The sequence below is a fragment of the Carcharodon carcharias genome, chromosome 17 (genome assembly GCF_017639515.1).
Source record: "Carcharodon carcharias isolate sCarCar2 chromosome 17, sCarCar2.pri, whole genome shotgun sequence".
NCBI lineage: Eukaryota > Metazoa > Chordata > Chondrichthyes > Lamniformes > Lamnidae > Carcharodon > Carcharodon carcharias.
The window spans coordinates 90,923,427-90,943,102 of NC_054483.1; the positions used below are offsets into that span (position 1 = coordinate 90,923,427).

At 41.2% G+C, this 19,676-nt stretch overlaps 1 protein-coding gene across 2 annotated transcripts in view; it reads left to right on the plus strand.

Annotated features, from left to right (window-relative positions):
• Positions 1-19,676, plus strand: part of LOC121289806 (inositol polyphosphate-5-phosphatase A) — a 568,674-nt gene that overhangs the window by 340,223 nt on the left and 208,775 nt on the right. For both annotated transcript variants that reach the window (XM_041209646.1, XM_041209645.1), the window contains exons 5-6: positions 8,387-8,450; positions 12,221-12,324. In XM_041209646.1, the coding sequence (XP_041065580.1) occupies positions 8,387-8,450; positions 12,221-12,324 (168 nt within the window). The remainder of the gene's footprint in view (positions 1-8,386; positions 8,451-12,220; positions 12,325-19,676) is intronic.

The window sequence follows — 19,676 nt, forward strand, 5'->3', positions numbered from 1 at the left end:
TGTGACAGTTAACATATTTGGATATAAAGTGTGAAAAATGAAAGAGTTTACCCAAGATCCCCAACAAATAATAAGTATTATCATGTACTTAAATTTGATTCTTGAGGTATGTACGTATCTAACAAATGGAGCATTTATTACAATATACCTTCAGTTTTGAACTGTAGTCTCATTTTCACAATAGTGGTCACCTGTATATCTTTTGTGGAAACATGTAACAAAATACTTTTGTCTAAAATGTCAATGTTATAGGCCAAATGTATTTGTTTACTTTTTCAGTCTTATAATCTAGTGACAGGAAGAGTCACTAACAAAAAAACACGGTAATCCAAGTGAAGGGTGCTCCCAGTGAAGGGTATTCCCAGTAAAGGATGCCACCTGTGAAGGGTGCCCCCAGTGAAGGGTATCCCCAGTGAAGGGTACCCCCAGTGAAGGGTGCCCCCAGTGAAGGGTATTCCCAGTGAAGGGTGCCCCCAGTGAAGGGTGCCCCCAGTGAAGGGTATCCCCAGTGAAGGGTGCCCCCAGTTAAGGGTATTCCCAGTGATGGGTGCCCCCAGTGAAGGGTGCCCCCAATGAAGGGTATCCCCAGTGAAGGGTACCCCCAGTGAATGTTTGTGACATTTGGAATTAAGCCATGACATGGCATTCATTTTTTCAAACACTTTAATCTACATCAGTCCAATACTGGGTTTGGACCTCAGTTTAAACTAGTTTAGGAAAGCAAGGTTGAGTCCTTCACCCTGAATTATGTTTGAGGGCGGTATTTCCTTCACACTTGATTTTCAGATGTTGTAGTTATAATTTAATTTTGAAGTTAAGGGAATGCTTCCAAGTATTAACATTAATATGAAATGTTAGGCTTTCCAGAACAGGGAATACTCCCCAAGAAGCAAGAATGTAATGCAGTCTTGTTTCCATTTTATTTTGTTCAATTGACTTTGTGATGCCATCTCCATTTTTATTGTTCATGTGAATTCACGAAGTGCATGTAAGGAAGACTTAGCTTCCTGCAGCAAAAGGAAAAGGTCTTGAACATTGTGATCACAGTTACCTTTTGGTAAAATTATTTTCATTCTAAACTTGAAATGATGATAACAACAGTTAATTGGAAGTAGTTTGCCAAAAGAAACTAGTTTCACAATATTGAGAAAGGAACGCTCTCTCCAACAGTGGAATTGGACAGTTGATGCCTGTAAGTTCTGCTCTGCTGACTGGACAATTCCGATTTAAATAACCAGTCGTACAGGGCAAGAAATATAATCATATGACTGTGCAGCCAGAAATAAAGGAGCGTCTTCATTACCTGGCAAGTTATGACAGGGTGTAATAATAATACTTCGTACCAAGAATGCAAAGGCCGTGTTTTGCAGTGGCTTAAGAGACTTAAGTCCCAAGACATAAAGCACATGGCAATGGTTTAAATTAGCATCAAATTGACACAGCTGTCACTCTGTAAAGCACAAATGAATTGCAATAACTCGAGAAACTGATATTTTCTGTCCCATGTCAGGTTGCCTTTTATTTTGGATGTTTATAAAATAAATTGGAGTAGTTAGGGTTCAGTGATCGGAACAATGTAGTAGTTGTGAATAATGTATATGTACCAACCTAGAAAACTAGCAAAAGCTGACCAATAGCTTCAATAAAGGTGCTACCTCAAAAATGGATCTGCTCATTGACTATGTCAGCAAACAAGTAGTCACCTGGACATTGTGACTTCAGGTGTAGTCATACATCGTGTCCCTTCATTTGTGTTGTAGATAAAACAAACACAAGTACAGAAGACCTAAAGGGAACAATCCAAATGTTGAATATACATTTCTGAAGAGATCTGTGGAATAATTTTCCTTTCTACTCCCTGCCACCAGGCTCTAATGGGGAACAGTCACTCACCTGTGATTTTCCTCAAATTGGCTAATTAGTGGCCGGAGGGTGGGTTTGCCATCCAGTTAAGGGCAGTGTGCTGGCTGCCAATGCTAAGGGCCTATAGGAGACTCTTCAGTACTGAAGCAGCAGCAGGCTGCCCATTAGAGGTGAGTGAAGGACAGGGTGCCCAAATTTTTTAAAATCTAAAATAAAAAGTCTTTTGCAGCTGGATCACCATTGTGCTTGGAAAGGGTGGGTGTTCCTGCGACTGTTGCTAAAGTCAGGAAGGCAGTGAGGGCTTCCATTGCTGCTTGGAGCACTGGCCTCATGGTCTGCCACCTTCTTGTAGCTGCCGTGTCTCCCACTGCCCTCGAGGCCAACTGCAAACTCCCATACAGCCATTGACAATAGGCTTTTGTTCACCTTAATTGGCTACCCACAGCTTGTGGGCAGGTAGCCCTGCCGCTACCCCTTCCCGCCTTCATCCCACTCTCAGGCCATTTTCTTGGAGCTGACAGCCAGCCGGTGGCACAAAATTCCACACTTGCCCCTACCCCGCCCCCCTCCGCTCTTTGTGCTCAACCCCCCCCAAATATTGAATGCATTCTGGTTAATATTGTACACCTGATATTTCACAATTAATATATTTTTAATCTATAGAAAAGTAAAAGAAATAACATTTGAATTTCCAACAAATCAATCATGTCAAAACACGGGAAAAGTACCCCAGCAGTCACACTCCCACTCTTACCCTTTTCATTGCCATCCATCTTCTCCACCTTGCCTTTTTTAAACATTCATTCATGGGATGTGGGCATCACTGGCTAGGCCAGCATTTATTGCCCACTCCTAATTGCCCCTGTTCAGAGGGCATTTATGAGTCAACCGCACTGCTCTGGGCCTGGAGTCACATGTAGGCCAGGCCAGGTAAGGCTGACAGATTTCCTTCCCTAAAGGGCATTAGTGAGCCAGAGGGATTTTTATGATAATTGATATATGGTCATCATCAGACTTTCATTCCAGATTATTTTTTTATATTGAATTCAGGTTTCACCATCTGCTGCGGTGGGATTCAAACCCAGGTCCCCAGACCATTACCCTGGGTCCCTGGATTACTAGTCCAGTGACAATGCCACTATGCCACTACCTCCCCCCATTTTACCCAAGTGGCCCTGATCCCCAAAATTCCAGCTCTTGCATTTTTGTTGTGTCTTTACATTTTCCAGGGTGAAAAGAATAAATTAAGCCACAAGCTTAGCTGATAAAGACTGTGGTTCTACTTCATTACTAGGATACATTTGGTCATGCCAGAGTGCCAACAACACCCTAGTTATCCCACAGGCTATAAATGGTGTTCCTTGTCTCAAGAGAAACTATGAAATTTGTACTTCCACACATGCTGAGAATGTGGTTGGGATCCCCATTCTCTTAAAAGATTTTTCAAAACTCTGCATAAGTCTAACAAGTCCCACTTGACTGCCTGACCACTTTTAAATGCTGCATTGGAGTTGTTCACCAGACAATCTTAAGTCCAATTAGTGTGAGACAGATTATCCTGAGGTTGTCCCAAAATGCTGCTTTCTGCAATCCAATCAGGACTGATTTCAAGATCATAAATTCAATTATTTGTGAGCAGCAGAAACTCCGAAAGTGATAGCACACCTGCCCTCAAAAATGTAACATGCTATCAGTGAAGGGCGAGAATGATCAGAACTTTGCAGAGGTTGATTTGCCAAGCATAGTGCACTTTATACGACCTCCTCTCACTGTCGTCATTGGTAAAAGGGTCTGATAGCTGTTCACTTTACATTACATTACAGTTATCCCTGCAACCTCATTTCATCAAACTATTCTGTTATGCCAAGCAATACCAAACCTATTCTATTAATACTGTGCTAGGTCTAATCCTAAAAGTACTTCCTATCAGCATCAAAACAGTGTTTTCCCATACCTGGGACCGTCCTTGTCTCAAAAGCAGTTCACCTTGAGTTATCTGACAGGCCATTTCTTGCTGGCTTTCCTCATTTGCCACCTTCAGAAAGCCTGGTGCAGTGTGTTTGGGTCACCAGAAGGTGTACTCATCAATTAAATATATGACGGTATTTTGCGTTGGATGAACTAATATGTCAAGGAGATGGGCAGGACCTCATGTTTGGGCTTTTGACAAATCAGCAAATGTTTAATCTCAAGATGTGCAGGTTCTCATAAATAATGCAGCGATTACTGAGACAGAACTCTGTATGAATGTTTTCCCAGTGAGTGTGGTCAGGAAAAAAAATAGCTAAATCACTTCCTTTTCTGTTGCTTCCTCAAGAGACCACTTTTCCATAATATAGTTTTATATTCTCAGAAAAACTAACAAAGAAACCCTTGATGTGATCATTCTTTGGAAAGAAAATAATATTTTGGCCTCTTGTGGTTTGTAGTAATTTGACACAGTTGCAGTGATAATGGCTGCCATTTTACCCAGCATTTCCAAATTTTTTTTTGCACTTTATTTCTCGGTTGCTCAATGCAGAAATTCATTATTTGTGAAGATACATCAGTGAAATTTGTATTTGCAAAATCAGTTGTGTTTTCTTAACCCAAGCCAATGCATGAGGAAATAATGGAAAACTCTTGAGATCTACAGTACTGTCCTTCGTAGAATCCTTTGCTTTAATTATTCCTTCAGCCTGGACTCAGTGAGAGCAGGTTTTGTGTACAACATGGGATTTGTGGACCTGGGAATGGCGAAGAAATTGCAGTGATATGTGTGTGCTATATGTAAATGTGTCTGTGCAGGCTCTCTCTCCATCACTCAAATGGTGAGTGCGAGATCTGAAGGCTGGAGCATGGGAGTTGTTTTTAGGCAGTCGACCGTATCGTAATCATGAGAGGAAGTGTCAACAAGGTCAATGGAATGTCCTAGTGAAATAGTGAAATGGCACTTCGGTTAGCATTACATAAATGAAAGTCCATTTGACCCCTGATTCTAAACTAAAGGATCATTCAAAAGATGAAGAGGGTGGGCACAGGACTTGAGTTTCTATCCTTTGCTATCTTACCCTGTCCCGTTGTATAGTATCCACAAAAATACGTAATGCACCATTTTCAAAATGATATACTTAAAATTAGCTTACTGGATGAAGCATAGTGAGTAAATAACTAATACCTTAATGATCACCATGCAAGTTGGAGGCTTGGGTTGAGTGCTAAAGAAACTGATTTCCAGTCTTTTGAACAAAACATGACATTTGGAGATTTAAGAAATACATAACTATGAGTTCAAGGTACAATATTGTAAGCTTTAACATATATGGTTGAAAGACACTAGAAATTTTATGTTGCAGTTTAAATTCTCAAATCTGGAACTGATTTTCTGATATTGTGAATCACAGTGATACATATTGTCTCCATTTTCACTTGGGTTAAATACTTGGGACTTGATTTTTTTGCACCTGATGGGGTTGGCATCAGAGGAGGGCGGCCACCAATTCCCTGGCTCCATCCTTCTCCCGAGGCATTTTCCCAAGCTCACATGGTGGATAGCTGGTTAAAGTAGTTAAGGTCTATGAATGGAGGCCGACTGAGATTTTCCAGTTGGCTTCCAGATTCCCGCAGGCAGTAAGAGCCAGTTTAATTGCCTGGACTTGGCCTCCCAGAAGCAGACAAGATTCCAGCACTCCAGGCAGGCTCTAGACAGTGTTCAAAACAGTGAAGAGAGGGCAATCTGCTCCATTTTGAAGCATCCTCTCCATTACTGAGCACCATCCACAGCTTGCAGCTGCTTTCAAGCTTGATGGCTTCTGACTGGCCCTCCAGCATCGAGAGTCTGCACCCCCCCCCCCCCCCCCCCCTGCCCCCCCTCCACCACCACCACCAACCTCTTGGCCAATAATTGGTCTCTTTGGGGAACATCAGTGAGGGACTGTCTTCCACACAGTATGGGCTTCTGATCCACAGTTCAATCTGATGGCAGGGTTCAGAAACCCACAGGGAAAATCCTGCCCTTGGTCTTGGTTTCATATGTGTCGCAGGAAATCAACTAGTGAACAGTCAAAAATCTTCCTGTCCAGAAACCTTAGAGCTAATTTGTGGTTGACAGCAGGTTGTTCATCTGTTATACATTCCGCCTGGCACAAACAGAATGTGCCCAATGGGTGGACAATCCGCTACCTTTCATTTTCCACCAATGCTGATCAGCTCTCTATTGTGTTTGTCATGATCTTTGTTAATATTTATAATGATAATTTCCATGGGTCATGGGTTCAAGAGACTTGAACACATAATGGACAGAATTTTCTGCCTGCTGGGCGGGTGGGCCCGACTCAATTTCCGGCGGGTGGGAGCCGATCCCCGCCGGAGAAGCGGGCCCTGCCGCCATTTTACGTGGGCGGGCCAATTAAGGTCCGCCCAGCATGACAACCGGCGGGGGGGATTCCCCAAATGCAAGAATGTGCTATTTCACGCATGCGCACAAAAGAGCGCACATCTCCCTGAGGCTAAGTGCTGCCTGAGGGAGATCGCTGATGGTTGTATAAACTTTAAAATTGGAAAAATAAAAAAATCCTTAACGTGTCCCCCTCAATATGACAATGTCACACGAGATGGGACATGTTAATAAATTTCACTGAAACTTTAATAAACTTTTTTAAACCCTACGTGAAACCTCATCCCGCCGGTGGATGAGGTTTCATGTTTTTTCTATTGGCCGTTCGGGCTCCGGGCCTGCCCGCTAACCTTCAGGTTGGATGGGCAGGTCCTTTAATTGTTTCAATTATCCTGTCAATGGCCTCAATTGGCCATTGACAGGTCGGCGGGCCCACAGCTGATTTGGCTGTGCTCCCGCCTTCCTGAAAATTTAAATCGGGCGGGGTGATGTTGGGGGTTCCGCCTGACGTCATCCTGCGTCGGCAAGCGGGCCCCGCCCCCTGTTCACCGACGGTAAAATCCTGCCCATAGCCTTCTATGAAGTACCGAGGGAAAGCTTCACTGTCAGAGGTGGCACCTTTCTGATAAGCCACAAATCATGTGACCCAACGTTCCAGCTTCCCAAATCCTGAGATGCTATTCAAAGTGAGGTTGGAACCCAGCATCCATTCAATTACTGCCAAAACCCGATTAAACCAATGCTGATGAATTAGACACCCTGATGATAGGATTGAACAAATAATCCTTTCTTATAAAACTTCCAGCTCATTGTGGATAACATCAGGGGAAACTTTCTGTTCCACAGCATTGCTTACCATGAAGGTTACAATGTTGCAAATGGCAAGGGCTCTGAATTGAATAAAGAGTTTGGAAAGGAGTTTTTAAGAGATTGAATGTATTTTTTGATTGATTTTCTTTATCCACTCCAGGTAAGTTAATAAATCATTACCATGGTTACATAGATAAATCTGTCCCTCTATAACCATTATTTTCAAATTTGTGGTACAAACAAAAGGCAACTGCAACAACCACTGACAGTTATATTCTAAAGATACATTATAAATATACAACTGAGTAACCACTTGCAAATATATTATAAACCATAGAGCTTCCACTTCAAAATTTGCCACTTGCCTAAGATGCCGCAAACAGCACTCGGCTATTGTAACCAAAATTACTCTTTCCAGGAAAATTACCTCAGAAAAAATTGATCAGTTTATGTTTTACTTTGATGAAAATAACTAAGGGAGGAATAGGAGGGCAAATTTAATCAGTATTTCTGGAGTACGCTTTGCTGATTGGGAATAGGAATTGGAGAATTAGTATTAAAGTGTTTATCGCCTTGTCTCCAATCTGGGCTTCCGCCTCACAAAGCATCACTCTGAGGGTGCAGCCTTGCAGAATTTGCCACACCAAGTAAACAGACTTTAACAAACATTAATTGCATAAAAGTAACCTCTTGTGTATCGTTATCAATTTATATAACTCAGAAAAATTTAAGAACGTCATAGTTTACCTCATAGATCTCTGGGCTTTTCCACTCCAATGCAAGGAGCAAGCAACTTGCTTTCTGGAGCCAAGATGAAAAGAGGAGGAACTTCAACATGATTGACAAGGAAAATAGCCAATCAGGAAACATCAAAGGATTTACACAAAAAGATAGCAAAGCCCAACTAAATATTTTAAGACCCAGTTAAGGATTTCAAACTGAGCTTTAAGTTTGAAAAACAATTTGGCAACATCTGGATGTGATTTCATTGCTACAACTTCTTTCATAAATGTTGTTGTCTGCCAATTTGCACCTTCCTGAACATTTTGATGAGCGGTTTTCACTTGCTGCCTGCTGACTGATACCATGCTTACCTGTTCAGGTGTGATTTGGTGCTGTTTTAGGAATATGGAATCTGATCCAATCAGGTGCAAGTGTGACAGAAAACTTGATATGTGGCCCAAGGTATGATGCTTGTGATATGGTGGAAACAGGCATGCATTGAAGGAACAATTAAGTAAAATGTGTTTGTAAAATGTTAATTTTATGAAAGTACCTAATCTTTTGCAAATATATTGCATTAATCAGTGTTAAATAAAACTTGTGTTTCTTTTGCAGGCTTTAGGAAATCTTTACTTTCTTCACGAGTCTTTGAAAAATACCTATCAGTTTGATTTTAAAGGTAACCTTTACAAAACTACTTATTATAAGATTACAAATAGTGGGCCCAATTCCATATTCCCCATTAAAGTTAATGCAGCTGGTGACTTTTGTGTTGTATTTGACATTGGATTAAGTGTCTTTAAGCTTATATTTACTTCTGGCACATTTGACCCGTTGCTTAATGTCATGAAATGCTTAAAGCACAAGTAAGTTACATTCTTCATGGACATTCATGAACTTTAAAAAATATATATATATTCACAGACTGTGGGCATCACTGGCAATGCCAGCATTTATTGGCCATCCCTAACTGCCCTTAAAAAGGTGGTGGTGAACCACCTTCTTGAATACAACTACATGGTTTGCTAGGCCATTTCAGAGGGTAGTTAATTTCGACCATATTGCTGTGGGTCTGGAGTCACATATAAGCCACATGGGTTAAGACAGCAACTATCCTTCCCGAAAGGACATTAATGAGCCAGGCATGTTTTATGACAATCTCTGCCTTCATAGCCATCATTATTGATACTAGCTTTTAAATCCAGATTTAATTAATCAATTGAATTTAAATTCCCAGCTACCGCGGTTTAAACTCGTTAAACTTTGGATCACTAATCCAGGTTTACTACTCCGTTAGCATAAACACTAAGCCACTGTACCCCGGAAAGTACTTGTATTTTATGCAACAAAATGCTGAGCATGCAGAATTATTTTTTAAATGAGTAAACTCTGGACTTCTTGCCTAGCAGGGATTACAAAAACAAAAATACCTGGAAAAACTCAGCAGGTCTGGCAGAATCTGTGGAAAGGAGCTCAGTTAACATTTCAAGTCCGCATGACTCTTCAACAGAACTAAGAAAAAATAGAAAAGGGGTGAAATATAAGCTGGTTTAAAGGGGGGGGGGGTGCGGTTGGGACAAGAAGAGCTGGATAGAGGGCCAGTGATAGGTGGGGATAACCAAAAGATGTCACAGACAAAAGGACAAAGAGTTGTTGAAGGTTGATATTATCTAAAGGAATGTGCTAATTAAGGATAGAAAGCAGGACCAGCAAGGTATAGATAGCCCTAGTGGGGGTGGGGTGGGGTGAAGGAATCGAAAAAGGCTGAAAGGTAGAGATAAAATAATGGATGGAAATATATTTAAAAATAATGGAAATAGGTGGGAAAATAAAAATCTATATAAATTGAAGCATTTTCCTCAAAAAAATTTAATTGAAAACAAAGCCTTTCCTTGAGATGTAAGGGAGGTGCCTTAATCTACAAAGCAACAGGAATGAAAAACATTTATGGCATTACAAAAAGCATTAGGTTGCACAATTATATAAATACTTGCATCTCGTTTTAAAGTGTTACATGCCCTGCCCATATTCCACAGTGTAACATTTTCCTGACTGTAAGATTAAGTTATTTAGTGTTAGTTTAATTTCTTTTGTCACTGAAATATACTTATGCTATTAAACACGGTGTAGATTCGAATTTACTGTATTGCCCCTTCTATATTAAATTATCATATTCAGGAAAATATGGATATTTACTTTTATTGCTCTATTGATTTAGGAATAATCTTTGAACAGATTATTGATACAAACAGGATTGACTTCTGATTCGCTCCCAGCAGATAGAACTGCAAATCAAGACCCAATATTTGACTGTATGGTTGTGTTGCAAAACAAGCAAGTTCTCCAGTTCATTGTTGGTGTATAAAATAAAATCAATTCTGAATGTTAGTTACCTCCCATTCACTACGTCTCTTACATGAGATCACATTTTGTGTCATCATGTATTTACTCTACTGTAAGCCTTCATAATCTTGAAGGCTGACTTTTTCCTGGGAAGAAGTCTTGCCTCTGCGGACGAGAGCGTTTAGCAACCCTGCTCCAGCTGCCAGCAGGGCACTGGGGTGACAGCCAATTAATCAGAGGGTCGACAGCTCAGCAGCCACAGCAATGCCACCATGAGGGGTAGTGCCTTGAGTATGAGGATGACCATTGTCGGTGAGGGCCTCTCCATGGGAACACCCATTATAGATCCACTCTCCATGGGAACCTGCTGGTCTCCCTACATGATGGCAGACCCTCCTAATGAGGTCAAATTGCCTGTGGGGTCAGGAAGTGGCCCTTAATTGGACCATTAAGAAGCTCATTTGGTCACCCAGAGAGTGGCTGCAACACCAAGGTTCTCGCTGCTGGCAATATGCCATTGTGGTACGAAGATGTTGGACTCCTCTCCTGATGCCTTTCCCTGACATATTGCCATACCTCATGTTTCCCAGCCTGGAGCTGGGAAAATTCAGCCTGAAGACCCATATCAGAGTGTCCCTTAGCCTGTTCAACCTTTTAAGGAAAGGTTCTGATTTCTCAAGTCCCTCTTGATAACAGTAATTCTCAATCCATGGTAACATCCTGGTGAATCTAGAAACAAAACCAAGTATTTGTTTGTACTTTTTATTGGCAGATCTTCTGAGGCTGCCAACAAATAACTTGTGCATCTGTAATCCAACTCCCCTCTGTACCATAGGAGGTCTCCTAGTGGACAATTTAAATTTCATCATATTAATAGTTAAAGCTAATTGTGAAATTCCAAAACTTGTGTTGCTTAAATTCTCACTAACTGTATATAGTTTAGACATTCATAATCACCATAATTTTTTTTATGGCACAGAAGGAGATCAGTTGGCTCCAATATCAATTGGAAAGCCCATTTTCCTGCCCTTTCTCTATCACCTTTTCTATTTCATTCATTTATCTACTTCTCTTTGAACACTTTCCCCCCACCTCATACCACCATTCCTCATGCTTTCCCAGGCCAGATTCTCTTCAGTCCATAACTCACAGCACCAGCTCCAGCTGCCATAATGCACTTCACCTTTAAACGATTCTAACCAGTCACGATATTGACCGCCTGTTGTGTATCCAGCCAATCAACAGTGTTGTTAGCACTAGCTAGATGTTGAAATCATTGAAATGAGCAAGCAGCAGAAAGTTGGCCTGCAGCCTACATTACAATCAATAGGTGCAAGTTACTTGCACATCACAATCACTGTGATTCTTTTTCGGGGCTATTCAACTCAGCTTCCTTAGTCTTTCATCTGTACAATATTTGAGCCAATCATAATTTCCTTCCCAGGATGTGATGTGTAAAGTATGCTGCTGGAAGTGTAATGGCCTCTTTTAAGGCCTGATACCCGATTTGTTGCATGCCACATACACTATCCGTTTTCTGTACTAATTTATCTCGAAGGGAGTGAATATCACCACAAGGGTTGTCCAGACTTCAAGGAAGGAAAAACCCAACTTGTAACTTAAAATAAAACCAATCCTACCCAGGGGAAGTTTCCTCATCGTTCCTCCACCGCTGCTGTAACTTTGGCAGAAATTCCTTTTGCGCATGTAAATGGGGTGCCCATTGACTTTGTGCCAAAGTTACAGCAGATGCATGGAAGAGCTTTGGAGGAAGTTCTTGGTGATTGTGAAAAGGAAATCTCACCTCCAATTCTGCAGTTGCAGAGAATTTCCTTTAGCAGTAAAAAAGATTATATCAAGAGTGGTAACATTTGTTAAAGCCAGGATCTATGAGAGAATATATGAAGCTGATTCGAACTAAATATACAGAATGTTACTTACAAACACCTTCATTTATTATAAAAGATTCTTTAGCACCAGGCATAGCCATAGGCAACTCGTAGAATCAGTGAAAAATGTTCTTTTGAGAATAATCAGTCATACTGTTCTTAATAAAACATCTATTTGTTAGATGAAACTTATGGTATGTGTTTTCTTTTCTTTAAGCTAAAAAGTACAAAAAAGTAACAGGAAAAGAAATCTACTCAGAAACGTTAGAAAGCACACCTATGCTGGAAAAGGAGAAATTTCCACAAGATTACTTTCCTGAGGTAAGTTGTACAGTCTTTTGCAACACATAATGCACCAAGTTAAATGGCGGTCTCTCAAAGAGCCTACTCAGCGAAGCGGGGATATGGGAACCCATTGGAAGCTGGGAGCAACTGTGGACTGTTTGCTAAAAGGACTGTAATTCCGTGGAAAGTGCGATGGGTGATCAATCTAAATATATAAAATGGGAATGTTCCTTTCTGTAGTTTAGTGTATAAGTTACCTACAAAAAAGAAAATAGTTGATAGGCAATAGTTTTTTTTAGTCATTTGTTACAGTGAAAGTTTTAAAATGTGAAATCTTGCCATGTCACTCTTTCAGTTAGTGACTGGAGGTTCAAATCATTTTTAAAAGCTATTGGTCTCTACGGACATCGTAACATAATTTATCGCGCAGCTCCTAATTCTGTTGTGTTAGCTTGGATACTGAAGAACAGTAATAATAAAAATAACAGTAACAATAAAAGTTTTTAAAAAACTGATGACGCTTGAGACCACAGTGACCTGAGGTCATGTGACATAATAAACATTACTTCTGGGTCATGAAATAACTCACAGCAGCATAACTAGAGAGACCACATGTGTGATAACACGTACATAGTGCATACAAATACAGTATTTGTTTCTTTGCTTATATCCTTGCAACTGCTCTGGCTAATTGAAACCTGGAGTAGACATGCTTCAATAATTTAGGCTCAGTATCCTTTCCCTGCCAATTAAGTTTTTGCAAAGCTTCCCCATTATGCTTTTAAAAATGTCCCAAAATCTCTTGCATCATTTTAAAGTACTATATAAATCAAAACCTGTCCTATTATGGTTGATAATTTAATATTGCTTTCAATGATGTAAATAAGACAGAATAATTGTAACTGGTAAATATATCAGACAGAGTACACCGCTCTCCATCTTAGTAATAACCTGTTCCATTCTGCAACTGACAGATATGCAAACGATCCTCTCAATTGGTTTAAGACTGATTTCTTTCTCTTTATTACTGCTGCTTAAAGATGATCTAAAAGTAATTACATTGATTGAGGTATAATGCAATCCAAAATAATTACAATTCACTGCATATAAAACTAACAAAACTTTTCATGGTGATTTATTGTACCTCTTGGCTGTATATGAATCTCAAATGATGCCTTTGGGACCAGCACTTGAGATAATGTTAGGCTATTTAAAAAGAACAGATTTGTGTAGTCTATCAGACCTGAATAATTTTTGCCAGTAGTGAGAAATTGGTGGTTATCATACATCATGGATACTGCTCAAAGCTCTTATGAAAGATGAATTAATTTCACTAATGCTTTAATGTGAACCTTTCGTGAACAAAGCTGTACAGGGATAACCTTGTAGGGGTCCCTAGTTTCTCAATAATGATTTATGTCATCTTTTAATAAAGGAAACAGCCTGTATATAATCCATCTGCTGTGCAAAGAAGGGATACTGACTTGCACTACATGGGATTTTTCACGTTCATTTTTATTTAACACTGCAGACAGAAGAAAGGCTTCACCGAAGACGAATATAAGCCCAGTTTACACTCAGTGTTGCTAAATTGATTGGTAATTCCAGCTTTAAATTATACCAAACCCCCTCCCCACCCCCCTCAGTAACTGCCATCAAAAAGATGGATTACTATGAAGAGAGCTACTGAAAATACTGAAAAAACATTTGTGGGGCCATTTCTTTGTATCAACTTTTAATGCTTTATGAAACTGAGGAAGAAGTGAAAAGGTGACTTTAGATCTCAGATTTGTCAGTTCAGCTGTAATTGTATAACAGGCAGGCACAAGGCTTAACCTAGAAGGATTTCTTTTCTGTTATTTTCTTTTTATGGTTACCACAACATGCACTATTTCATGGTTCAAACAGCCAAAAAAGCTTTGATTTAAGCCTTCTGTAACTCTCTAACTAACCACTAAGAGGCACATGAGTAAAGTCTTGATCGCCTTGCCTTTCAGTCTTGTTTTTCTTACGATTCCCTTGATATGCAGGAGCATTTACACATTGCTCAATATGATAGCCTGGTCAAAATTAGAAATCTCGTGTGGAAACTGCTGCTGAGAACTTGTGTCCTGTCATTCCTTGCACAGTGCAATGCTGCATCTTCTGTTCTAATGACAGGAAAGTCAACTGTACTGGAGGACAGGGCAGCCAGGATTTACCATGCTGCTTATATGTAGGCATGTGTACATGTATGTAAGGGAAATAAGTAGCCTAAGGTCTTATTGACTCCAGTCCACTTTTTTGCCTGCTTGAGTTTCCATCCTTAATCTTGACTTATGATATTTATGGATAGTCACAAGTAAATGAGGAAATAATGACATGGTGATGTCAACCATCCCATTTTGCATTATTTTCACTATACTTATGCTGAGTCATAATTTATCATATAAAACTGCCACCCAGATGGCTCAGTGCTACTTTGAAAGTGGTAATATTTTACAGGGATGATCTTGTTGAAATGTTATTGTACTTTTTTTTCCTGCTATTGCCAACTACTTTGTTATTTGTCTTTCTGTCATTTGGTGAGGAGCTGCCATTTATTCCATAACCCTCCCACTCCATTGCCCCAGCCTCCCAACACCTCCCCCACCCACTCCACCTCACCCCCACAGGGCATGCTGGTCTCCATATTGGGGATTTCAGTCTTCCTTTGCTTCTTCAATAAAGAAGAAGAGGAGAGAGGATGTACACTTGCCAACACTCCCCAAGCAGGATATATAGCTATTTAACCAAACAGCAAAACCTGTGGAAGCTTCATTTTATGAAGGCGTAGTGCCATATGCTACAAGAGGATCTGATGCCCACCTCCAACAGATGCACGTTCTGCCAGTGGCTTTTTGGTCACCACTACTCAAAACATCTGTGTTACTGGGTTACTTGGGACACCCACTGGGGCCACCTATAATGTGAACCAAATGGCTGTACACAGATGCATCAAGCAGGCTATGACTCGGGCTAACAATTTCATCAGCTTCCATGTGGAAGAACATTGGTGACAATATGGAGTACTGCATCTTTACATCATGTCTTGAGATGCCAAGGTCGAAGAATGACATGCTCTATATGCCCTTTTATTACTGTCCCAATGTGTGTCAATAGGAAAAGGCACCAACTGCCTATTAAGAGCCTGTTTGCAACCAGTAGGATATTGTCATACAAATGAATGTTCACTTTCCTGGGAGCTGGTACACTGCCTTTGTGATCAGAATGGACCATGCCAGCGTGTACCAGGTAATGACCATCTCCAAAAAGAGAGAATCCAACCATCTCCCCTACACATTCAATAGCATAGCTGACTCTGCCACCATCAAATCCCAGTGGGGTGGGGTGGTGGGGGGGCGGGGGGGCGAGTACCACTGACCAGAAATTTAACTGGACTAACCGTGTATATATTGTGGCTTCAACAGCAGGTTAGAGGCTGGGAATTCTGCTGCGAGTAACTCACCTCCTGATTCTCCAAAGCCTGTGTGTGATGGAATATTCTCCACTTGCTTGGAGGAGTGCAGCTCCAACAATACTCAGGAAGCTCAGCACCATCCAAGATAAAACAGCCCACTTGATTAGCACCACATTAAATATTCGTTCCCTCCACTGGTGGCGCATAGTAGCAGCAATGTGCGCTGATGCAGCAATGTGCGCTGATGCAGCAATGTGCGCTGATGCAGCAAGATGCACTGATGCAGCAAGATGCACTGCAATAACTTGATAAGACTCTTTCAATAACAGCTTCCAAGTCACTAGGGCAGCAGACACATGGGAGCACCACCACCTGCAAGTTCACTAAAAGCCATTTACCACCCTGACATGGAAATAGATCACCATTCCTTCACTGTCGCTGGGTCAAAATCCTGGAACTCCCTCCCTCACAGCACTGTGGGTGTACCTACACCACATGGACTGCAGCGGTTCAAGGAGGCAGCTTCACCACCACCTTCTCAAGGGCAGTTAGGGATGGGCAATAAATTGGATTATTGCCCACCCAGTTGCCAATGATGCTAACATCCCAAGAATGAATTTTAAAAAAGCATTCTTTGTGGCAGAAAGTGAAAACTTTGGGAGAAAATGGCCGCACTCTTCAGCTTTTTATTGGTGCTTTTTTCAGGAATCCTGTTGAACAGCCACATATTGAAGACTATTCATCCTTTTGAAATGTAACTGTATAATCAGACAATATCCACAAACCTGCTGTTCCAGCAAGGATCACTGGATCGCGATCAGGAACCCATCGAATGATGGAGCTCAGTCATTGTGAAATGATGCAATAGGGTCTGAATTCCTGATTTGCCTCGTGCTTCCCCCAGGGAGATGTTGGCCTAGTGGAGGCAGGTTCAATTGAGGCATTCAAAAGGGAATTAGACATATATCTGAAAAGGAGGAATGTGAAGGGTTACAGGGAGAAGGCGGCTGAACGGCACTAAGGGAATTGCTCATTCAGAGAGCCGGCATAGACACGATGGGTTGAATGGCCTCCTTCTGTGCTGTAATAATTCTGTGATTCTGTGAAACATTATTGGACATGGATTGAACTAGCACTGTCACATGTTGAGGGGCCTGCTTGTTTTTATCCGCAGTGACAAGTTCAGAGGCGGAAAAGAGGAATAGTGGAATAGTTTCCCAAGGAGCAAAGCTCACACATGTCTCAGTTGAAAGTATGACATGAGGGCTTTTTGATATGGTTCACTGACAGTTTACAAAGTGTACAATTGTAGAAGAGGCAGAATGTCCTGGTGAAGTGCAGCTAGTATATACTCTCTCACTTTAAAAACAGCAACAGCCTATGTTTTTAAAAAATCACAAGAGCATTATAGAACAAAATATGACACCAGTCACATAAGGAGATAAAGTCAGATAACCAAAAGCTTGGTCAAAATGGTAGATTTTAAGGAGTGCCTGAAAGCAGAAAAGGAAGGTGGGGAGTGTTGAATGATGTTGTATGTACCTGCATGCCATTGTATTGTAAAGGTGCTCAGTAGTGCAAGGGTTAATGTGGGACTGGAGAATAGCACCACCTATGGTATGATGTATAGAGTCACATGGTAATAGACTGAGAGAACAGTCTAGAGAAAACATTTTGGAAGCAGCCTGCATGGGAGGAGCAACACCATTTATGACAGCAACCTAGGATCTGTAAATAATTAAAGATCAACAATAAAGCGTTCATGTTTAAATATACAAGACTCAAGATCTCATCATTGAGACATCTAAAGAACCCATATTACAACAGGGAGGTGGATATTCCAGAGTTTAGGGCCTAGGCAACTGAAGGCACAGCCACCAATGGTGGAGCGATTATAACCTTCATCTCATTCTCATCTTCTTCATCTCCAGCATCTTCAATGACCTTGCTCCCCCAAGCTGTGCAGAGCTGCCTCCTCGTAGGGGGCTCATAGTCCGAGCCTAGCACGGCTGCCACCAGAACATGAATCCTCTGTGCTGTAATGCTGCTTGACCTTAGAGAAGGAAGATGAAAAGTATTAAATTAACATGACGAGGAGCAACACTGAGGTGTAACACTGAGCTCAAAATGAGTGTGAGAACAAATTCTTGCAGCAATAATCACAGGTAAAATGATCTGCATTTGTTGGTCTTTTGGTGCATGCTGAGAATGCACAATTACAAGATTTGGTGATCTCACAATTTTCTGGAAAAAGTTAACGTTGACTGCACAATTTTGCAATACAGTGAAATCACAAGTGAAACTCAGATGGCACAAAATTCCAGTTTTGTCAAAATCGTCAACCATTCCTGCTAACAGAATAGCAAACGCCGTAGAATGATGCCTGTGATAAGCCAAAATCCCGCACTGGTAACTTCAGATAAGCCCAACTTATCTCAGCTTGTCATATGACTGTGCCAACCAGAGTGGATTTAGACCACACAAGAGCGCAAAAGCCATGGTGAACTGGGCAAGCCATCATGTGACATTGAGATTTCCCTGTGAAAGGACTTGCAAAGCCCACGAGTATGGCTAAACCTGTGAGGAAGTTAAAATTGTTGTCGATCGGAAATTGGGTTAAAACAGGTTACAACTGCACAAGGCATTGAGAATGAGGAGGAGCAGGGTGAGTCCAACTAACCCGATGACAAGACACTTGTCACTCACTTGCAGGAGGCTGACATGGAGACAACCATGCTTCCAAAATGCAGAGGTGGACAATGCTATACGCTGCATGACAGAACTGACCGATGATGCAATCTTAGATGCAATACGTTCTTCAACTGAGGTGCCCGAGGAGGCCGATGACCCTGAAGACTCTGATGAATACCCACCCACTCGATTGAGCAGAAAATAAATTACAGAGTTTTTTCTGGAGCTTAACTCCTGACATTTTTCAATGCAAAGCTGCAGCCTTTTACAAGGTCAGGCCATTGTAAGGTGTGAACAAATTGAATAAAGACTTTTTCACACGTTTGCTACTTAAATGTGTTTCATTTGGCATTTTGGATCTGTTGTTTTTGGCATATGCCACATTTGTAGGCATATCGGGTTACATAAAGATGCATTCATGTGGGAATGGGGCCTCCTTGGCTATCAGGGAAGCTCCACTTGATGCAAATTTGTGGGCAGATCCCCTGGGATTCGACTCATTGGGATTTTGCTGCATGTGCTCCAGCATTGCATACCAATGAGGGGGGTAGTTTTCACTATGATGTTCTAGACAAGGCATTTTATGGAATGAATGCATGGAAGGATGTGAGTAAAGCCTCAGTGAAGGCTGGGACTTTATAGTACATTGATGGTAACTATTGAAGTAATTTTAGCACAGTAGAGGGAGGGCAGTGTGAGTTCACAGTGCACACTAGAGTTTATTCTTAGATGGTGTGGCTGACTGCTTTTACCTTTTCTGCTCTGGTAAGATGACTAAGCATTGTACACTGAGATGTAGTGAGTGAGATCCTGAAGTCCACACTGACTGCCCTGTCCACCTTTCTCCACTGGCCCAAAGCTGCCCTCATTGGCCTTATATGTTTCTCCCTTCCTAAAAGTGCATTGTTCATAGAGGAGAACATCCACATATACATCAGCATGCTTCAGACTTTGGATTTTAACTAACTCATCTGCTGGTTGGAGGAATAATAATTGCACTGTTTCTGAGCTTGGACATTACAATGTGTTCTTGGGTCCTCAGCTTCAACTTACAATTGGAAGCAATGAGCAGTTTTTTGGGAGCCAAGACTAAGCACAAAAGGTCTTGCATTTATTTAGTGCCTTTTGTGACCTCAGGGTGTCCCTTACAGCCAAGTGTGGAAGGGCAAGCCAGCGGAATTGGGTAACAGAGCAGTGTCATTGGAGGAGTGATCAATCATGTCCAATTCTGTACAGAGAAAAATGAAGGATTAAATGT